This window comes from Megalopta genalis, chromosome 6 (assembly GCF_051020955.1).
Source record: "Megalopta genalis isolate 19385.01 chromosome 6, iyMegGena1_principal, whole genome shotgun sequence".
NCBI classification, from domain to species: Eukaryota; Metazoa; Arthropoda; class Insecta; order Hymenoptera; family Halictidae; genus Megalopta; species Megalopta genalis.
The window spans coordinates 1,833,290-1,855,367 of record NC_135018.1 but is presented as its reverse complement, the minus strand read 5'-3'; the positions used below and the strand labels follow the sequence as shown (position 1 = coordinate 1,855,367).

General features: G+C 35.5%; 1 protein-coding gene across 1 annotated transcript in view; it reads right to left on the bottom strand.

Moving 5' to 3' along the window:
- Positions 1-1,990: 1,990 nt before the first annotated feature.
- The window catches only part of LOC117225610 (mannosyl-oligosaccharide alpha-1,2-mannosidase IA-like), a 183,103-nt gene continuing 163,015 nt past the window's right edge, over positions 1,991-22,078 (bottom strand). The window contains exon 3 of the mRNA XM_076522683.1: positions 1,991-2,217. Coding sequence (XP_076378798.1) covers positions 2,137-2,217 — 81 coding nt within the window. The 3' untranslated portion in view covers positions 1,991-2,136. The remainder of the gene's footprint in view (positions 2,218-22,078) is intronic.

The following is a 22,078-nucleotide window of genomic DNA, read 5'->3' as shown; positions in this document are numbered from 1 at the left end:
TAAAAGTATTACAGTATTGCAATTGAAACATTGTACTATTATAGTGTTATTAAAGTGGGTAACACAAGTCCCCCTTTCTCCCCCAATAAGAAATAATTCACCACGTTCGGTACGCTAGAAACGATGCAACACCTCTGCCGTAATTGTCATCGGGACGGATTCGAGATCGGACCAGTTACGTGGAGGACACCGCATACCGAAACGCGGCCTGCACAAGAAAGCTGACGTAATCGACTCTGCGGCCTGCGATCCCCTCGACTAATTTCTCCGTGACTGCCGCCTATTCGCCGGGGCTTACAGTTTTACGTGAACCGATCCGTATTTAACTCGACAAGCCAAGGGGGCGCCGCTCTGTGTACAGAGGCGGCTGCAGGAAACGTCTTTAAGTTAAATATTATGTTTGCTGTACGGTGGCGTCTCGAGCGGGGACGTTATAGGAAGCTACGTGACGATTCCGCGTTGGCAATATCGAATCCAGCTTCCGAAGCGACTCGCAGTAAATCGAAATAGCGCACCGTGAAACGGAGAGAACGCGAAAGACATCTAGAGAGAGAGAGAGAGAGAGAGAGAGAGAGAGAGAGAGAGAGAGAGAGAGAGAGAGAGAGAGAGAGAGCGAGAGAGAGAGAGAGCGAGAGAGAGAGAGCGAGAGAGAGAGCGAGAGAGAGCGAGAGCGAGAGAGAGAGGGCGAGAGAGAGAGCGAGAGAGAGCGAGAGAGAGAGCGCGAGAGAGAAAGAGAGCGAGAGAGAGCGAGAGAGCGCGAGAGAGAGAGCGAGAGACAGCGAGAGAGCGAGAGAGAGAGAGAGAGAGAGAGCGAGAGAGAAAGAGAGCGAGAGACAGCGAGAGACCGAGAGAGAGAGCGAGAGCGAGACGATTCCACCCCTCCTCCCCGTCATCCCTTCCGCTCCTCGCTCTCTTTTTTTCACTTTTCTCGTTTTTCAGCTTCGGCAGAGGCCAAAGTCTCGACAGAGTTCTTTACGGCACATAAAAATCAGACGCGGGGAGAACCGCGCGCACAAACGCATCCTGATGAGCGCTTTTTTTCCGCGGCTTGTCGCGCGGATTCACGGAACTATCCGCACCCACCTCCTCTCCGCGCCGCTTCCTCCATCCCCGTGAATTTATTTTGATTTAGTTGTCGGAGAGCCGGAGAATGAAAATATGTACCCAGGGAAGTCGAACGTTGTTAGCCCCGCTAATGAATGTCATTCACAAAATGCGCTCGCCCCTCCTCTCTCTCTCTCTCGGTTATCAGACGCGAGCGTCGCGTTTCAATAATCGCGAGGCCGAGAGTGAATTTTCTACGCGACGTAGATTCGTTAAATGTTTGATGGACGATTCGACTTTCGTCCGACGACTGCGGATTTGTCTCTCGACGAAATTTTCGGACCGGATTTGTCAACCCCTCGGCCTACAATTTCTCTCACTTTTGTGGCAATTGTGACTTCGTTGTCGCGAATGTATTCTTAGAAATATAGGAACACGTATAGTTATTAATGATCATTTAGTAACAATAAATTGTCTGCGTGAATTTTAATTGTCAAGTATATTGGTAACAGACGAATTAAATAAATTATGTCGATTTAACCTGTTAATATAAATAATATATAATATATAATAATAATATATAATAATAATAATAATATATAATATATATAAATATATATAATAATAATATATAATATATATAAATATATATAATAATAATATATAATAATAATAATAATATATAATATATATAAATATATATAATATATATAAATATATATAATAATAATATATAATAATGTAGTAATAATGTATAATAATTAATAATAATAATAGTTAATATAATAATGGCACTACGAGATATTTCGCCCACTATAATGATTTTATTATATTTAGTAGACCAAGGGTGTCATCCCTTGGTCAGTCATCGTCTACTAGCACAGGGTGTCTTTCTTTGACCCCAAAATAACCTAGATTAACCGAAAGATAATTCGCCGATTATACAGGGTGTCCCTGAAAGGTATGTAAAAGCGGGCATCAGGCGATTCTTCATTGAAGAAACATGAAAAATGTGTAGAATAGCTTTTCTGTTTGGTACTTAATTTTCGAGAAAATCGAGTTTGAAGATTCAAATCAACTTTTTCTATTAACTTACTCATTGGTAATGGTCAATCGTTTCGAACTGTAGCCTGTCGCAGTATGAAGATCGATACTTCGCTTATGTGAACATACCTGCAATAGAACAAAAAATAACATAATTAGTTTAAGTAGACACGAAGCTAAAGTAAAGCTATTTTCTATTATTTTTAGAAATAATAGAACTGCTTTACTTTAGCAGAAATATACGAAAATGACGTTCGGTTAAGTTTCGTGATGAAACGGCGCTAAGAATGTAAAAATTCGAAGCTATAATTACTCGCGCCACTGTATGTATTACACAATTAACGTTAAGTAGGAATGCAGAACGAGCCAATATAATTTAAACGCGCCTCCCAGGAATTATTAACGATCCGAAATTTGCCTGCAGAGGAATCGTTAATGTCCTAATATATAAATGTAATAATGAAATTCAAAGCATTAATCACATATTGCGTGTCAGTGTTACCTTTTTAATCCGCGGTACTGACTAATTACATTGCTGTAATTATTCAGCTAGGTAACAGGATATCGAGTTACTGTTCCCTGCAGGAATATTACACGTTAACCAAATGTCGTTACATACAACAATTTAATGAACATTGTAAATATGTGTATCCACTCTTAAAACGCGATAAGTCTTTTCAGATTCGAAATGTCTCGAATTTTTGTCAATTGTTAGACTTACCATAATGCTAGACAATGGTCAAAAAGGCTTTTCAAAAATTGATTGGGATGGCAAATAAATTTCTCTTTAATATATTATTAATATATTATATATTATTAATATACTATATTATTAAAATACTATATTATTGATATACTATATTATTGAAATACTATATTATTAATATACTACATTATTAAAATTCTATATTATTAAAATACTATATTATTATATTATATTATAGTATTATATTATAGTATTATATTATTTTACATTATATTATATTACATTATATTATACTATATATTATTAATAACTGCTCGCAGCAACGTCAATCGATCCCAATGAAATTTTCAGTATACTCAAAGCTCACCAACAAAAAGATGAAAAAGCATAATTAATATAACCTTTTCACTCATTCCAACCAATCTTACTTTTTCTGACAATAGTCTACTAAAAAATGAAATGAATCCTCCTAACATCCCAATAAAATCTAGATCGCTCGACCCAATTACAAAAGAAAGTCACATGGTCCGTTTAAGAAACTTCACGAACACTTTTTACACCGACTATACATATATTGTTACCAGAAAATAAATAATAACTTCAGGTTGAGAAACCACCGAACGAGAATCTAGATGGGAGCCCGGAAATTCGTCGATGATTTTTTCGCCGGGCCGGTGAAATGCGATGATGGCCCCGGAGAGGTGTGGCACCAGCGGAAATAGTAATTGCGCGATGCTATGGTCGGATGCCGGCGTTAATGCCGTGACTGACGCTAAGATTTCGGTTGCTTTTTTCGGGGCTGTGTGTTGCGGCCGCCTCGTCATAATTTGAACGCGGTTTCCGCCCGGCCGCCGCGACGGGCCCCCTTTCCGGCGTGCAATTGGAACCGCAAATTCGACGCTGCAGCTTGACGCCTGTCGGATGCGATTACAGTATTACAGAGTCAATTGCATAACGACGGACATTAAATCTTAAAGGTGTCGTGAATTGGAAAAACGGAGTCTGTGCCAGTCACGTGTTGCGCGCAAAAGCCTGACCCAGGACCCAGCCACCGATACACAGCTTTTTCTCGCGATAATTATTTATGTTCGTTCTGTTTGCTCGTTTTATTCGAACAGATACAAAAGGGTCGAAACATTTTTTCAAATTTACTAATGTATTTTCCTCGGGACGAGTATACTCGTCGGAAACGCGGCTGGCTGGATGAAACGAAATAACATTCTGTAAATTGGATCGAATTGGATCCGTATTTTTTTTTTTTTTTTTTTAGATATTCGACGATGTCTGAACGATTGCTTGGAAAAGTTACAATTGGTTAGAATGAGAAATATGTAAATAAACGTGATAATATTAACAGACCTAAATTTTTGGAAAAAACATTTACCTAGGGAGGGTATACAAGCTATATTTTTCGATATAAAACGAACATTAACATTGCTACAAACATTAATAATTTAAATTAATTTATATATATATATATATATATAAATTAATTTAAATTATTCGGATGCTTATTATATATATATTTATATTATATATGTTATTATATAATATATTATAATAATAATATTATAATATATACAATATATAATAATAATATAATAATAATAATAATATCATATAATATTATATAATATTACTATATAATATATCATTATATATTATTATATTATATTTATTATTATTATTATATATTTATATTATATATTATATATATAACATAATAATATAATAATAATAATAATATCATATAACATTATTATATATTATTATATTGTATTTATTATTATTATTATATATTTATATTATATATTATTATATTATATATATAATATAATAAGCATCCGATACTCGATCAATCTGCTGTCTTCTCAAAGTTACTGCAATATACATTAATATACTAATATAATATATATAACATAATAATATATACTATTATTATTAAAACATGTCTTAATAATTTGCCACACAATCGAAAATATTAATTCAAGGATAATGTTAATTAAGGATCAGTTCGACGTGACCGCGTTCCCCGTATTGTTTACGCCCCGAAATTGTAACAACGTTCCCCGTGAGCCGGGAAGAAGTTCTTCGGTCGTCCTGGTTGCTCCTTGGCGCGCGCAGTTGCGGAAACGATGAGACAAGACACCGCCCGTGCCTTGCCACCAGTTCCCGTCGCTCGTAATCCTGAAAAACTGAGGAACTTTTTTATAACGTTGCGACGGGCTCGCAGCGTGAACGAATCTTGGCGGAGCAAATCCGTGAAAAGGGGAAGTAAAATTCGACGGGAGGCGCTGCGCAACATCCCTCGCGGATTTCTGTCCGCCAAATTTTCTGGAACGCTCCCGCTACTTTTTCTGCCCCGGCAATCCGTAAAATATTATGCCGAGGTGGAATTTTTATCACGCGACCCGCGACTCGCGTGTCACGCGTAAACGGATTATTTACTTGAAAAAGTTCACCGAATGAACAAATAGACCGAACGAGTACACGTTTATACACAGCGATTTCTCTCGTAATTGCGCGGAAAAATGGACGATCTCGGGAGAGGAGACGCGATTGTTCGAGCATCGCGTCTCGTTGTTCATAGCTGTCGACAGTCGGAAAGTATGGGAAAGTTATTATTAACGCGAGCTGTTTTTGTACGATTTTTCAATATGGGCATTTTCACTGATATTTGATATATTATATATAATTATTGATCATCGTATATACAAATGCTATCGAATAGTGCATTCAATGAAATTCAAGATTTATTAGCCGTATATCATTAACCAGTTAGAGAATCAAGCGATGACGAAACTTATTATTATTATTATAATTATTGGAATTTATTATTACTCATTACTTATTAAACTACATATTATTATTATTATTATTATTACTAGAACTTGTTATTACTTATTATTTATTAAACTACGTATTATCATTATTATTATAATTATTAGAACTTATTATTACTTATTACTTATTAAACTACATATTATTATTATCATTATTATTATTATTATTGGAACTTACTATTACTTATTATTTATTAATCTACATATTATTATTATTATTATTATTATTATTATTATTATTATTATTATTACTAGAATTTGTTATTACTTATTATTTATTAAACTACGTATTATCATTATTATTATAATTATTAGAACTTATTATTACTTATTACTTATTAAACTACATATTATTATTATCATTATTATTATTAATGGAACTTATCATTACTTATTATTTATTAATCTACATATTATTATTATTATTATTATTATTATTATTATTACTAGAATTTGTTATTACTTATTATTTATTAAACTACATATTATCATTATTATTATAATTATTAGAATTTATTATTACTCATTACTTATTAAACTACATATTATTATTATCATTATTATTATAATTATTAGAACTTATTATTACATATTACTTATTAAACTACATATTATTATTATTATTGAAAACTTATAGGAAAGCGAGAGCATTATTTTCCGTTGAATTAGCATAAACGTGTCGGACGCGCGCGCGCGCGTCGAACCAGCGCGAGAAATCGCCGCCTTAAAGATCCATCGGCCGCAAAAGCGAGGCGATCCGAATCGGGAAATCGGAATTACAGCGGCACCGTCGGTCCCCATCAAAGCGTTCGAAGGCCATTCGTATTCCGAGGCCACGGTTACAGAGCCGAACTTTCCGCAGCCGCGAGAAGTAGCCACGGTTCCTCCGAAAGTTTCGTCGTGCTCGAAAATACGGGGCCGGAAAAACGAGGTGGAACGACCGGAGAAACTACCCTCGTGTGAAATCGAAGGGAACGCAGGTAAGGGTGTGTGGAGGGGGGTGGGGGCTGTAGGACGGAGCTGGAGGAAGGTGTGTAGCATGGAATTTATTGAAACGCATTAAACTTTGTTGCTTTTATGGGCCGTCCTCCACGGACAACGCGCGCCGCCGCCGCCGCCGCCACCCCTTAACTTAAAGAACGTCGCTGATTTATGCGAGTTGGAAAACTTTATTAACGTTCTGTCAAGAAACATGCTGCCGCCGAGACGAAGTGTAACGGGCATGGCCGCCGAACGCCACGGCTCCGAGGGGGTTGAAGGGAACCGGTTGGCTCGATGGAGACCTTTGGCGGTCGAGGACGCCGCGCGGTTGCTGTAATTTCGCCACAGGGGTTGAGTTTCGATGGGGATAGGCTCGCAATTGCTTATGGTGTATCGGTTTTTCTGAGAAATTCTTGCGCGGAGGCGACGATCTATCTTCTCCTGCGCTTACAATTTTAACCGGTTTGCTGTGTTCGACGAGTATATTCGTTGTGGAGAAGTGGCGGTACTTTTTGTCACGACGAGTATACTCGTCGCGCGTAAAATGTAGCGACCATCGGCTATTTAATAACCTAGTTAATATCCTTGACATAATCTTAACCAGTTTGCTGTGTTCGACGAGTATATTCGTTGTGGAGAAGTGACGGTACTTTTTGTCACGACGAGTATACTCGTCGCGCGTAAAAAGTAGCAACCATCGGCTATTTAATAATCTATTTAATATCCTTGACATAATCTTAACCACTTAGCGGCAATATTTTACTGTCACGACGAGTATACTCGTCGCGCATAAAAAGTAGCGACCATTGGCTATTTGAATCAGTAATTTTAGTGAAAAAACGAGAACATATTCTCAAATTTCAAGATGTTTCGAATATTTCGAGACCGATCCTACGCGAAGGTACGAAAAACATTGTTATAAAAATAAGAATAGAAAAGAATCATACGTATCGATTTTTCCTACGTTTCTCTGCTTATCATGTATGCAGTGTATGTTAATGTTGAGTGAACAAATAAATAAAAAGAAAAACGTAGTAAAATAAAATTGTTAATTTTACAAAATAAAGCTGTCTTTTCGGATAAATGTAGCGTCCACGTCCGACGCACGTGTTCGACGTTCGTCTGCTTCGCAAGCAGTCTGAACGCGAACGCGTTGTATTACTGCGGACGCCCCAAATACTGCGGTATTTCATAAAAGCAACGAAATCTAACGCTTTATAGCGCGTAATCTTCTAAAAACGAAACAAAGTTCGCCTTCGTTGAGAAAACCGCGGCGATACCTTACCCCGAGCTGTTCTGCCTGTGGCAAACGGTAATATACTGAATAATGAATGCATCGTACGCAAATCGTATGCGAAGCACGGGCCCGGTCGCGCGCTTAAGACGCGCAAATATCATTTGCGCGCGGACGTTGCGTCCGATCGCATGCGGCGAACGCGTGCGTCCGGTCGTTTACGTCTGACGCTTATAGGAAATCCTATTAGTGCTACATAGTAGCCGCGCGAGTCCCTCTCGAATTATTGATGGAAATTAAATAGTTAATGGACTTCGCCGACACGGAGCGTTTCACACACCGCTTGCTGGGATCGCCGGTAAATGCACGTTTGAGCCGCGCGTTTGTCGAAGTAATCGCTCACACATCGCTATCTAATCCCCCACCCTTCCCCCCGCGCAATGATGTAAATTATGATATAATTGCAAGCGAGATATTTGACTAGTAAATTCGTGCATCGCCGTAACACGATTCCAATTGTTCTTCATAGTTCTAGCTGTTTTTTAAAGTGTAATAGTGTAAGTATAATAACGTAAGATTGTGTGAAAAATGCTAGCATATATTATTGTTAGTATTATTTATTGTATTTTCGTTGAAGCAAATTAAGAAGAAAATTATAAGCGTGAACAAAATGGCGCCTGCAAGATATTTTACTAGTAAATTCGTGCATCGCTGTAACACGATTCCAATTGTTCTTCATAATTCTAGCTGTTTTTTAAGTGTAATAGTGTAAGTATAATAACGTAAGATTGTGTGAAAAATGCTAGCATATATTATTGTTAGTATTATTTATTGTATTTTCGTTGAAGCAAATTAAGAAGAAAATTATAAGCGTGAACAAAATGGCGCCTGCAAGATATTTTACTAGTAAATTCATGCATCGCTGTAACACGATTCCAATTGTTCTTCATAATTCTAGCTGTTTTTTAAGTGTAATAGTGTAAGTATAATAATGTAAGATTCTGTGAAAAATGCTAGTATACATATTACTGTTAGTATTATTTATTGTAATTTCATCGAAGCAAATGGATAAGAAAATCATAAGCGTGAACAAAATGGCGCCTGCAAGACATCTGTAGGTGTGTAATAGAACGACGGTGTAATTTTATATATTTATAATTATTATATATAATTTGATACTTTTTCATATAATACAGAAAATATTCACCGGAAATGTTGACGAATAATTAAAACCATTTCTATATCTTCAGAAATAGAAGCTGAATTTTCTTACAACAAAGGGACTGTAATTTATTTGTACATATAAAAAATATATATATATATATATATATATATATATATATATATATATATATAAAACTATTTTATCAGGAATTAACAAATTACTTATCAGGAATCGTTTTTTGGATACTTTCGTGTTTCCTAACATTATAGATATGCCAAGTTAGTGTTTATTCAACTTGCTTGCCGAGCTATTAACTTGAAATGATCAATGTACATATATACACATATTACATCGTTGTACGACGAATTATAAATATTTGCGTATTGTTCAGCTCGTACAGATGCTTTCAAAAAGGAAACGGCAGTTCGGGTAAAACGGACGGATGTACGAGATACCTGCGAGAACAAATAGATTCTCTTTGCGTACGTAGTTCACGTGCAGTTAATGGTTGATAAACCCAGACGGTTGCATCCTGTTGAAAGTAGAATAATCGAATAATCGTTCGCAGGCCTCGACGTTTACACGAACGTACACTTTATATATATTATTGTTCGATAACAATCTCAAATAAAATGATTCACGCGGCACAGAAATTGTTCAATTAAACAGTGGTATAAACAGATGCGTTGACATTAATGCTGAAACATTTATGCAATTACGTTTTACAAATTGTGTCTTCAGTGAGTCGTCTAGTTATTTATACGGTGGATGAAATATTAATAACAAAATTCCATTCTATTGATAAACACTGAAATTTACCTATGGTTAAATTTATTATAATAGTTGTTATTCGAATAAAAAGCTCTGGAATAATTTACGACGAACTATGAGTAGTCGTTATTCGAAAAGCTCTAGAATAATTTAGGTCGAACTCTGAGCATTCGTTATTCGAATAAAAAGCTCTAAAATAATTAACGACGAAGTATATATATATATATGAGTAGTCACACATTATTCGAATAAAAAGCTCTAGAATACTTTACGATGAACTATGAGTAATCGTTATTCGAATAAAAAGCTCTAGAACAATTTAGGTCGAACTATGAGCAGTCGTTATTCGAATAAAAAGCTCTAGAATAATTTAGGTCGAACTATGAGCAGTCGTTATTCGAATAAAAAGCTCTAGAATAATTTACGATGAACTATGAGTAGTCGTTATTCGAATAAAAAGTTCTAGAATAATTTACGACGAACAATGAGTAGTCGTTATTCGAATAAAAAGCTCTAGAATACTTTACGATGAACAATGAGTAGTCATTATTCGAATAAAAAACTCTGGAATAATTTACGACGAACAATGAATGAGTAGTCGTTATTCGAATAAAAAGCTCTAGAATAATTTACGATGAACTATGATTAGTCGTTATTCGAATAAAAAGCTCTAGAATAATTTACGACGAACAATGAGTAGTCGTTATTCGAATAAAAAGTTCTAGAATAATTTACGACGAACAATGAGTAGTCGTTATTCGAATAAAAAGCTCTAGAATACTTTACGATGAACAATGAGTAGTCATTATTCGAATAAAAAACTCTGGAATAATTTACGACGAACAATGAATGAGTAGTCGTTATTCGAATAAAAAGCTCTAGAATAATTTAGGTCGAACTCTGAGCATTCGTTATTCGAATAAAAAGCTCTAAAATAATTAACGACGAAGTATATATATATATATGAGTAGTCACACATTATTCGAATAAAAAGCTCTAGAATACTTTACGATGAACTATGAGTAATCGTTATTCGAATAAAAAGCTCTAGAACAATTTAGGTCGAACTATGAGCAGTCGTTATTCGAATAAAAAGCTCTAGAATAATTTAGGTCGAACTATGAGCAGTCGTTATTCGAATAAAAAGCTCTAGAATAATTTACGATGAACTATGAGTAGTCGTTATTCGAATAAAAAGTTCTAGAATAATTTACGACGAACAATGAGTAGTCGTTATTCGAATAAAAAGCTCTAGAATACTTTACGATGAACAATGAGTAGTCATTATTCGAATAAAAAACTCTGGAATAATTTACGACGAACAATGAATGAGTAGTCGTTATTCGAATAAAAAGCTCTAGAATAATTTACGATGAACTATGATTAGTCGTTATTCGAATAAAAAGCTCTAGAATAATTTACGACGAACAATGAGTAGTCGTTATTCGAATAAAAAGCTGTAGAATAATTTACGATGAACTATGAGTAGTCGTTATTCGAATAAAAAGCTCTAGAATAATTTACGACGAACAATGAGTAGTCGTTATTCGAATAAAAAGCTCTAGAATAATTCACGATGAACTATGAGTAGTCGTTATTCGAATAAAAAGCTCTATAATAATTAACGACGAACGACGAACAATCGTTATTCGAACAGAAAGCTCTAGTTTGCGGAGTATCGAGTATCCGTTCCCGATGTTTCCTGAAATTCTCTGCTATCTTTTACAATCCCGCGAATCCTCTAAATCCTTCAGAAGGATTTCTCGTCGTCCGGCGGCCAGGAAGAAATGAAAATCGTGCATGACGTGGCTCGTTATCCGCGATCCTCTTTTTCCCAGCCGGGACACTCTTAGGAAGGTTATCTTTCTTCGGTAACACCGACAATGATAAAAGAGATCCCACCGTGGCCTCTGTTGATCCTAATTTTTGCAGTTTCCCCATCCTCGGGGAACCAGCGGCGGAAGACGGGTCGCACGGACCGCCGGTTTTAACGAAGAAATGTTGGGATACATCAGCGAATCCGCTCTTAGGAAGATCTTTTTACAAGGCCGAATAAACTGATAATGTCCGCGGAGATTTTCATGATCCGTGCCCGCGCGAAATGGACGCGCATTTTTCGCGGGAATTATCGATGAAATTTCTCGCCGGTTTATTCAACGTGGCTGGCTGCTGGACCCGCACGATTAATCGCGTCACGTAATGAAAATCTAAAATGTAAAATAGGGTAGATCGAAAGGCTGGTCGCGACGTTTTCGCCAGAAAACTCTGTATCGCGTGTTTCCTTCCATTTTTGCCACGCGAAGCGACTAATCGGCCTCTCGAAAAAAAAATGTGGCTTTTATTACTTTTATCAAATACCGCAGTATTTGGGTAATACCAGCAGTAATACCAACACTTATCCCGTAAGATTCGTAATTAGTACGAATACGGTTGTGGCAAATATTGGAACAAAAGAACGACGTCGATAATTTCAAAGATGGCGACTTTTCGATTTTTCGATATCGAGATCTAAAATATTATGAGATATAAACTATTCTGATTGTTTCTATTTATGGCCTGCGAGCGCAAGTACAGTAATGTCTCCCTTACTGACGCTCAGATTGTCCACTAAAATGGATAATTTGGGAAGAGGAGATACGATTATATAAAAAGCGAGTCACCAAGGCTCGAACAATCGTATCTCCACTTTCTAAATTGTCCATTTTTGTGGTCAATCTGAGCGTCAATTAGGGAGACGTTACTGTGTTTTGTCTAGAAGATATTCGAATTTTAGAAGAGAGTTTAGAGTTTTTGAACGCTTCGAAGATTGTGAAAATTAAAAAGCATTGCTGAAATTAGAATATCTTCCGAATCAACGATTTTCCGCAATAAATGCCTTAGCATTTTTATGTAGAGAATGACGAGCTGAATCGACTAGGATAAGTCGCCTAGTAAAATCTTATTAATATCAGATTAGGCGCGCCTTAAAACCGTTCAGTTTTCATTCGAAACATTTTTTAGTATCATCGACCGTCTGGAAGATACAATAGAATATATCCTACGTCATAGTCGTTGGGCTGGCGCAGGGAAATTCACGGCAACCCGAAGCTCGGCATTTCCTGGAGAAATTACAATAACACGAGAATTCTGTTCGACGATGGCGCTGTCGCGAGTCTGATTCGCTACGAGGCAAAGGACAATTGGGGAGAATTTACAGCAGTCGTCGATACAATTTTGTCTACACTTTCACACTCTGCAAGACTAATTACGAAAGCGATGAGTTGCAAAAAAATCTTGAATCGAACGAAATGCTATCACGAAAGCGTGCAATCCAAGCTCAAAATGAACAATTATCCGTGAACAAACAAATTCCGATGGAAGCGAATCTTCGATTCGATCAACATCTATGAAATGACGAGACGTCTATGTGCAATCTAATCGCAAAATTAGCAATTATCCGAGAGCATCGAGCAAACAATATCCGACGATTATTTATATATATCGGCGATTACTTAGTTGCCAACCCAATATTTCACTGGATCGATTTAAATGGCTCACCCTGTATAGTCGAGGTGTCGAGACATTACTGTACACCGAAAAATAACCTAAATTTTGGAACGTGGCGTATCGCGATGTTTCGTTGAAATTACAATACGGATGCAATATTCGTTCGCGGTGTTGATAACGGAATAGCGTGTTTTCCGGGGAAAATTCTTGGAAAATGGCGTGCTCGATCTTCCGACGGGACAATCGAGATATAAAATAGCGACACAATAGACCGTTTGATCGACAATAGTGGTCCGTCGTCGCTGGAACAAACGGTTCGACCCCCTTCGGGGCTGCTTGATGACAAGATCTATTATCGACGATTAAGCGATCGATTACCCGCTGGAAAAAGCCCTTTCCAGAGGAGGAAAACGGATTGCTTGGAAATTAATTAAGCTTCGAATAAAATTAGTGGAGATAACAACTTATCGGGAAATCGGATTTCCGTGTTACACCGAGGAAGAAGATCCCGCAGACTGTGGAACCGCGGGAGAAGTGCTCGTGAAACATTTTCTTCGACGAATGCGTTCGCATTAAACGCTTCCGGCTTGTAATAAATTGTAAGAGAATCGTCGAGTTTCAACGTTCCATCGAAAACAGCGAATATTTCAAAGAGGATATGTAAACAGCCGCGTATTATTTAGAATCAGTTTCGTTGTTAAATATTATCGTTGAATTTCAAGAAATGAGTTGAATGGAAAAATCAATCCAGCAAATAGTTTCTTATTTTCTAATTCGTCTTTTCTAATTGTTATTGTTTTTACTGAGTTGAGTCGCGTCAGTTAACGCATAAAGTTAACTCATAAAGAGAAACTATATTTTTACACCTTCTTTAATTAAATAAAAGTTCCACTTGAAAGATTAAATAGTAAAAAGTATTACTAAACTAAAAGTATCAAAATTATTACATATGATTCAATATATATATATATGATTCCATTCAACCAATTTCTTGGAATTCAACGATAATATTTAACAACGAAACTGATTCTAAATAAACTGATTCTAATTATATATATATCTAAATATAAGATCAAATAGTAAAAAATATTACTAAACTAAAAGTATCAAAATTATTACATATAATTACATATAATAATATATTGAATTATATGTAATAATTTTGATACTTTTAGTTTAGTAATACTTTTCACTATTTGATCTTTCAATTGGAACTTTTATTTAATTAAAGAAGGTGTAAAACTATAGTTTCTCTTATATATATATTATATTAAACATTGGTGCGTCTCCTCTCAGGGGACATCCGAGTGCAAAGGGTTAAATCTCCGCATTGCTTCAGTTTTGTTAATTTTTTAATATTCTCTGATTTTATTTCATCTACTCTCGAATTGTTCGTTCTTCCATCTCGTTTATATTCCAACAAACAAATTCCACGCGTCTTATTCGATAAATACAACGTTAATTACGACCGAAAGCGAACGAAAGGCACGGTAATTGATCGACCCGCAGCAACCGGTCCGGCTGCGGGCCAATAACTGGACGAGGAATGCTAGAAAAAAGCAGAGTTTTATTCCATTTCCGCGGACGTTGTATGTTTAATAAAAAGAAACCGGGAGAATTGGTCGAAAACTTGTTAGAGCAGAGAGGAGTACGTATTCCGAAAGGGAATTATTTCGCACTCGTGCGCCGGTCCTATTAACTCGGAATCAGGTCAGAGAAAACTGGGTTAGAAGTACTATTTCGCGAGCATAGGCGAGAAATGGCTCGAACAATGGGATGAGGCGTTTTGAAATCAATAATTGGCTGACGGCGCGCGAGCGGAACCCCGTAACGACGCCATTTCCTAACACCGGCCCGTTTCGCAGCTGAATTCTTTCTCACGGCTCTCTTTTTTTCCCACCCCGCCCGCGTGTTTTAATCCGAGAATTTCCACGAATTGATTACCCCGGCCAACTAGACGGAATAACGATGAAACTGTTTTGCATTCGAGGTCGTGTTGACGTTCCGAAAAAGTTGATTTACGTCTCTCCGCAGTTCCGTTATTCTTCCCATTGATCAAACAGTGCCGTTGTCCTTTCAACAAAACAAAAACAACGGCCGATACGCTCTGCTCCTTTCGGTTGCAAAATTGAATTCTTGCAATCCCGCCCTCCCCCTCCCCTCACGCCCCATCCCCGCTCTTCTGCTTGGGGTGCAACGATATTCCGTTTCGGAATCGATTTGAACAAAATAACGGAACAACGCGCGGTGCGTCGACAAAAATTGAAATCGTTCTTTCCGAATTTTACAGAATCCGAGTATTTTTTCCGAAATATCGAGACTCTGTTATCCGAATCTTAATTGCAGATTATTCGACGTTGTTCGAACGTACGTACGTTATAGTTTGAAACTCGACCGTCAAAAATTAGAAATAATTTATTTCAGTTTATCATTTTGGAAAAGGTTTACGCGGAAGATATGGTTTATAATAGCTTGATGTAATATAATTAATAAAATATAATGTAACTAGTTTAGAAAGGCAAGGTATTAAGGCAAGGAATATTGATAAAAAAGGAGGGGGGGGGGAATATTGTTAAAACGTGATAAGTAGAAACGTATAAAAAATCGGAACAGAGTGTAAATAGACCTGGTTATGAGGCTGGCACTTGAAATAAATTATTGATCGATTAATTAGTAAATGACAGGTGTATAATTAGTAAATGAGAGGTGTCACCTATATTTCCTCGCTTTTTCTGCAAATGATAAAACGCCGCATGAACGACGAACCTATGTAATAAATTATTGTATTAAATCTCGAAAAAGAAAAAATATTAGAAGTACTTCGCGTAACTCATGAAACGATGGAATTCTTCTAACAAAATGTCTCGGCAAAAGTGGCATAAGTCACTTTACTTTAAGTGGTGATTTTTTAATGTTTACACGAAATTATTTATACTGAGAAAAATATCGGTATCCTAAGATAACAAATACAAGTAAATCTTCTCCAAAGTTAGCATCCATATTTTTAAACGTGTTAAAACGCAAACCCTTAAATATATCGACTTAAAAACAAAGTGTGTTAGGGATTCCCCATCTGGGCTTCATGGCGGGGGCCAGGCACATGGGTCCTTGATGGCTAGGGTGTGGGCCTGTCACCCCGGTGGCGGAAACGTTAGTTTTCGACATGGTAAAACTCATGGGCCCCGTCGACCATTTTTTGGTGGTCCTCGGTAAAGGACTTATCCTTGATTTACGACCAGGCCGTTAGCGGAGTTGGGACTTGGACCACTCGGCGTAATTGCTTCCAGATGGGGTAGATTTCCAAATTTTCCCTTGAGGAGGAATCTCATCTGGGGGCGTTCGCAGTACCCTTTCCAAAGGTCCCAACCATCTTCATTGTAACCAATTAGCGTTCGGTTTTGAGCCTGCCGTGATTGGGCAGTTTTTCCTCGCCGCCCACCCTTAAGTAAAGGTAGGGATAACCGAGGTGACCTCGTGGATGTCACACGGTTATTCGACAGTCCTCATCTGTCCATTAGACCTGATTCGTATTTAGACCTGATTTGTCTTCAGTCCTGATCTGTATTCAGTCCTGATTTGTATTTATACTGATCCACCCTGAGCCGTCAGTGGATACAGAGGTCTCCCGGGAAGCTAATTGCTGGAGCACCCGGTTAGCAAAAATAGAGTTTTAGTCGACACACTAACGTGCAAATTTCTCAAAGCTCGAACGATCGCAAGATCGACCGCGAGCATTAACAAAGTGACTTATACCACTTTCAAAATAAACAGCACATATATGACTATCTCTCTTTATCATTGCATTTACACACATGTACTCTCCTAAATAAACTGAAACAAAGATGTCTCATGTCATTATTAAGCGAGACGCGATCGTGAAAACATGGCCACCGATGATAATGCCAGACCACATGCTGCTTCGGCGACTCGTCAGAAAATCGCAGAGCTAGGCTGGGAAATTCTGTCGCATCCACCATACTCCCCAGACCTAGCACCCTCCGATTATCGCTTGTTTCTCTCTTTGCAAAACTTTTTACAGGAAAAAAAATTCAAAACCGAAGCTGATGTCGACCAAGCATTAGTCGAGTTCTTCGCCTCTAAAAATAAATCATTTTTTTAAAATGGCATTTACAAGTTGCCATCACGCTGGCAAGAAGTCGTAAGTAACGGTGGAAAGTATATTCTACAATAAATATTATTAAATGTATGAAAATTGTGTTATATTTCAATTCGAAAACGGACAGCACTTTCCGGTAGACCTAATATATTAGTGTGGGTCCAAAAGTACCCGGGCTTAGTGACTATTTCCGAGAGTGCTAAATAACGAGTCTCCGAAATGATGTTCTTGGCACTTCATTTATTGGAAGCCTATCAATCGACATTTACAACATTTACATTTTCTTTCATTATTGCTGCAAGCGTTTCGTATATTGTTCATCCTAATAAAGTTAAATTTACTCGAGAGATCGTAATGAGAATGAATTCATAGAATATTAATATTAACCGTTATTTAATATAATACAATATATCGAGTGGTGCACACGTTAATAGTTGAGATTAAAGAAGAGACCAAAGCAGATTACGTGTGTAGGAGGATCGGCTTTCCGTGTAGAATTTCAGCCCGACGCTAACGATAAGAATTATCGGTATGCAAGTTCTTCGGGTGTGCGCGAATTCCACGGAATTCTTGGTTGCGAACTCCGGTGTCCGAGTGCGAAATCTTTGGTGCACCGGCACGGAACTCGTAACAACGAACGCTCCCGTTTAACGACGTATTTATGGGAACAATTGCGCCGTTCCCGTGTGCTTATTCACGCTCCGTAAAGTCCTACGGTTCGTTATGGTCGCATCTTCGCCGTTCCGTCGTCGTGTTCTCGTCCGGGGATTCCGATCGAGTGGGCCCGACCACTCGAAGAAATTAACGGCCGTTTCCGAAACTGGCACCCGAATATTTTTCAACGTTATTATCCCTCTCTCACCGTCCACCGTTTAAGTGAATCCGAGAAACACTTGTCCCACAGGGAGCTTCCCACGCGTACGATTAGCATTTCGAAACTGATTGCGTTCAGATGATTGCGTTGTACAACTGTAATTGAGTTATATTATAGATATATCGATAGATATTGTCAATGGATATATCGATAGATATGTCAATAGATATATCAATAGATATGTCAATAGATATGTCAATAGATATATCAATAGATATATCAATAGATATGTCAATAGATATATCAATAAATATGTCAATAGATATATCAATAGGTATATCAATATATATTATCAGTAGATGCGTATATCAATAGATATATCAATATATATTGTATTATCAATAGATATGTATATCAATATATATTGTCAATAGATATATCAATATATATTGTATTATCAATAGATATATCAATAGATATTGAATTATCAATAGATATATCAATATATATTGTATTATCAACAGATATGTATATCACTAGATATATTATGAATATATATTGTGTATTAGCAATAGATATATCAATATATATTTTATAATCAATAGATATATCAATATATATTTTATTATCAATAGATATATCAATATATATTTTATTATCAATAGATATATCAATATATATTGTATTATCAATAGATATATCAATAGATATTGTATTATAAATAGATATATCAATAGATATATCAATATATATTGTATTATCAATAGATATATCAATAGATATTGAATTATCAATAGATATATCAATATATATTGTATTATCAACAGATATGTATATCACTAGATATATTATGAATATATATTGTGTATTAGCAATAGATATATCAATATATATTTTATAATCAATAGATATATCAATATATATTTTATTATCAATAGATATATCAATATATATTTTATTATCAATAGATATATCAATATATATTGTATTATCAATAGATATAACAATATATATCATCAATAGATATTATCAATATCTCTTAGATTTAACTTTCACAGTAAATCGGTAGCAGCCGAACGGAGGCGCGCGTGCCGAATCCACCGCGAACGTAACTAAAATAATCGTTGGATGACTGGCTCAAGCGTAGAGCCACCTTTTGTCCTTTATCTTAACGAGGGAATCGCGGAAGTTAAAAACTGGGGGAAGTTTAAAGAGCAAAAAGTACGCGTTAGAAGATTATCCCCCCGGCGAAAAACGTTCGATCCATTATCGGTAAATCCATTGGAGAAATTCCCGGACGAGAGGTCTTCCTTCTACGGAGGGGGGCCACTTTTAATTAACGTCAGCCCGTTCGCTACTCGATTCGACACTTATTTTTCAAGATACACGAGCCATTTTCACCGGCTGTTTTTCCTCCCGGACAGCTTCGATTCCGGGCTCCGATCGTCGTAGATTGAATCTTACCGACGCCAACCGTCACTAATTACGATCTCCGCTTTAATCGTTTCGCTGACCTCGCCTCCATCTTCGGAAAGTTCATTGCGTTTTCGACGCATTACGTATCTCGTTCGAAACCAAGGTTAGAGCAGATTTAATCGGCTGCATATGAGCCGTTTTGTTTTGAAAGTGGCATAAGTCACTTCGTTTTTAAGTCGATATATTTAAGGGTTTGCGTTTTAACACGTTTCAAAATATGGATGCTAACTTTCGAGAAGATTTACTTGTATTTGTTATCTCAGGATACTCTATGTATTGATATATCTATTGATAATACAATATATATTGATATATCTATTGATAATAAAATATATATTGATACATCTATTGATAATACAATACATATTGATATATCTATTGATAATACAATATATATTGATATATCTATTGATAGTACAATATATATTGATATATCTATTGATAATAAAATATCTATTGATATATCTATTGATAATACAGTATATATTGATATATCTATTGATAATACAATATATATATTGATATTTCTATTGATAATAAAATATATATTGATACATCTATTGATATATCTATTGATAATACAATATATATTGATATATCTATTGATAGTACAATATATATTGATATATCTATCGATAATAAAATATATATTGATATATCTATTGATAATACAATATATATTGATATATCTATTGATAATACAATATATATTGATATATCTATTGATAGTACAATATATATTGATATATCTATTGATAATAAAATATATATTGATATATCTATTGATAATACAGTATATATTGATATATCTATTGATAATACAATATATATATTGATATATCTATTGATAATACAGTATATATTGATATATATATTGATATTTCTATTGATAATAAAATATATATTGATACATCTATTGATATATCTATTGATAATACAATATATATTGATATATCTATTGATAGTACAATATATATTGATATATCTATTGATAATAAAATATATATTGATATATCTATTGATAATACAGTATATATTGATATATCTATTGATAATACAATATATATATATTGATATATCTATTGATAATACAATATATATATATTGATATATCTATTGATAGTACAATATATATTGATATATCCATTGATAATACAATATACATTGATATATCTATTGATAATACAATATATATTGATATATCTCAGTATAAATAATTTCGTATAAACATTAAAAAATCACCACTTTTCATTACGGTAAAGTGTCTTATGCCACTTTCAAAATAAACGGCTCATACGTCTCAAATCAACATGTGCATATGAATTGAAACTCGAAGTGACACTATCGGACAGAACTTTCCGGTAGACCTAACGCATACTTTGAAAATAATTTTCCTGTAAAATCATGGAAAGGTGAAACTTTACGACGAACGTGCCGGATGGCGTCCAGCACCGCCGGGTGTCGCCAACTCCGGACACGCAAACAGCAACCCTTCGTATTTATCGACGCGCGCAGATAAAACAGCTGAAACAGTGGAACAATTGTTCCATTGAAATCGCGGGTATTTTTCACAAATTCTCTACAATGCTTATTTATTTGGGCACAGCTCCGGCGTAACCGACGTGTATTCGACACGAAACTATTTCCACGTGCAAACAAGTTAATGGCCACAATTAATTTTGTTCCGTGGGGCACGGTGCGCAACAGCTTCCCATGAGAATCACATGGGGCATATATCGCGCGTTCTAGTATCGCGGCTGAAAATAATAATGAACAGTGGCGGGTTCTACGTTGCAACGCGAACCTGTACTTGTTAATTCGATATTCTGTAGGCTCGTAATTGCCGGTGATTAACATCGTTAAAGCTAGTGTCGGATAGACCGAACCGAATGCAAGTAGTGTAGGTCAACGTTCGATCGAACTGTGCTATTTCTCCTTTATCCGTGTACGCAGGTTTATAAAAATAAATCAACATCTAATAATAAATATGTGCTAATTGATGCGTAGTAATATTATAATTATATAATAATAAATATAGTGTGCAATAATCTATTGTGATCATACATATATATTGTATATAATATTATATTAATATTATTATATAATATTATTATATTATATTGAATGTTATATATTGCTATACATTGTTATTGAATATTATACACTGTTATATATTGTTATATATTGTCATTGAATGTTATAATAATACTATATAACAGTAATGATAACAGTAATAATAATATAAAACATAATAATAAAATTATATTAATTATATATGTAAATTATAATTATATAATAATAAATATAGTGTATAATAATATATTGAAATCATACATATATATTGTATATAATATTATATTAATATTATTACTATATTAAATATTAATTTTATATATA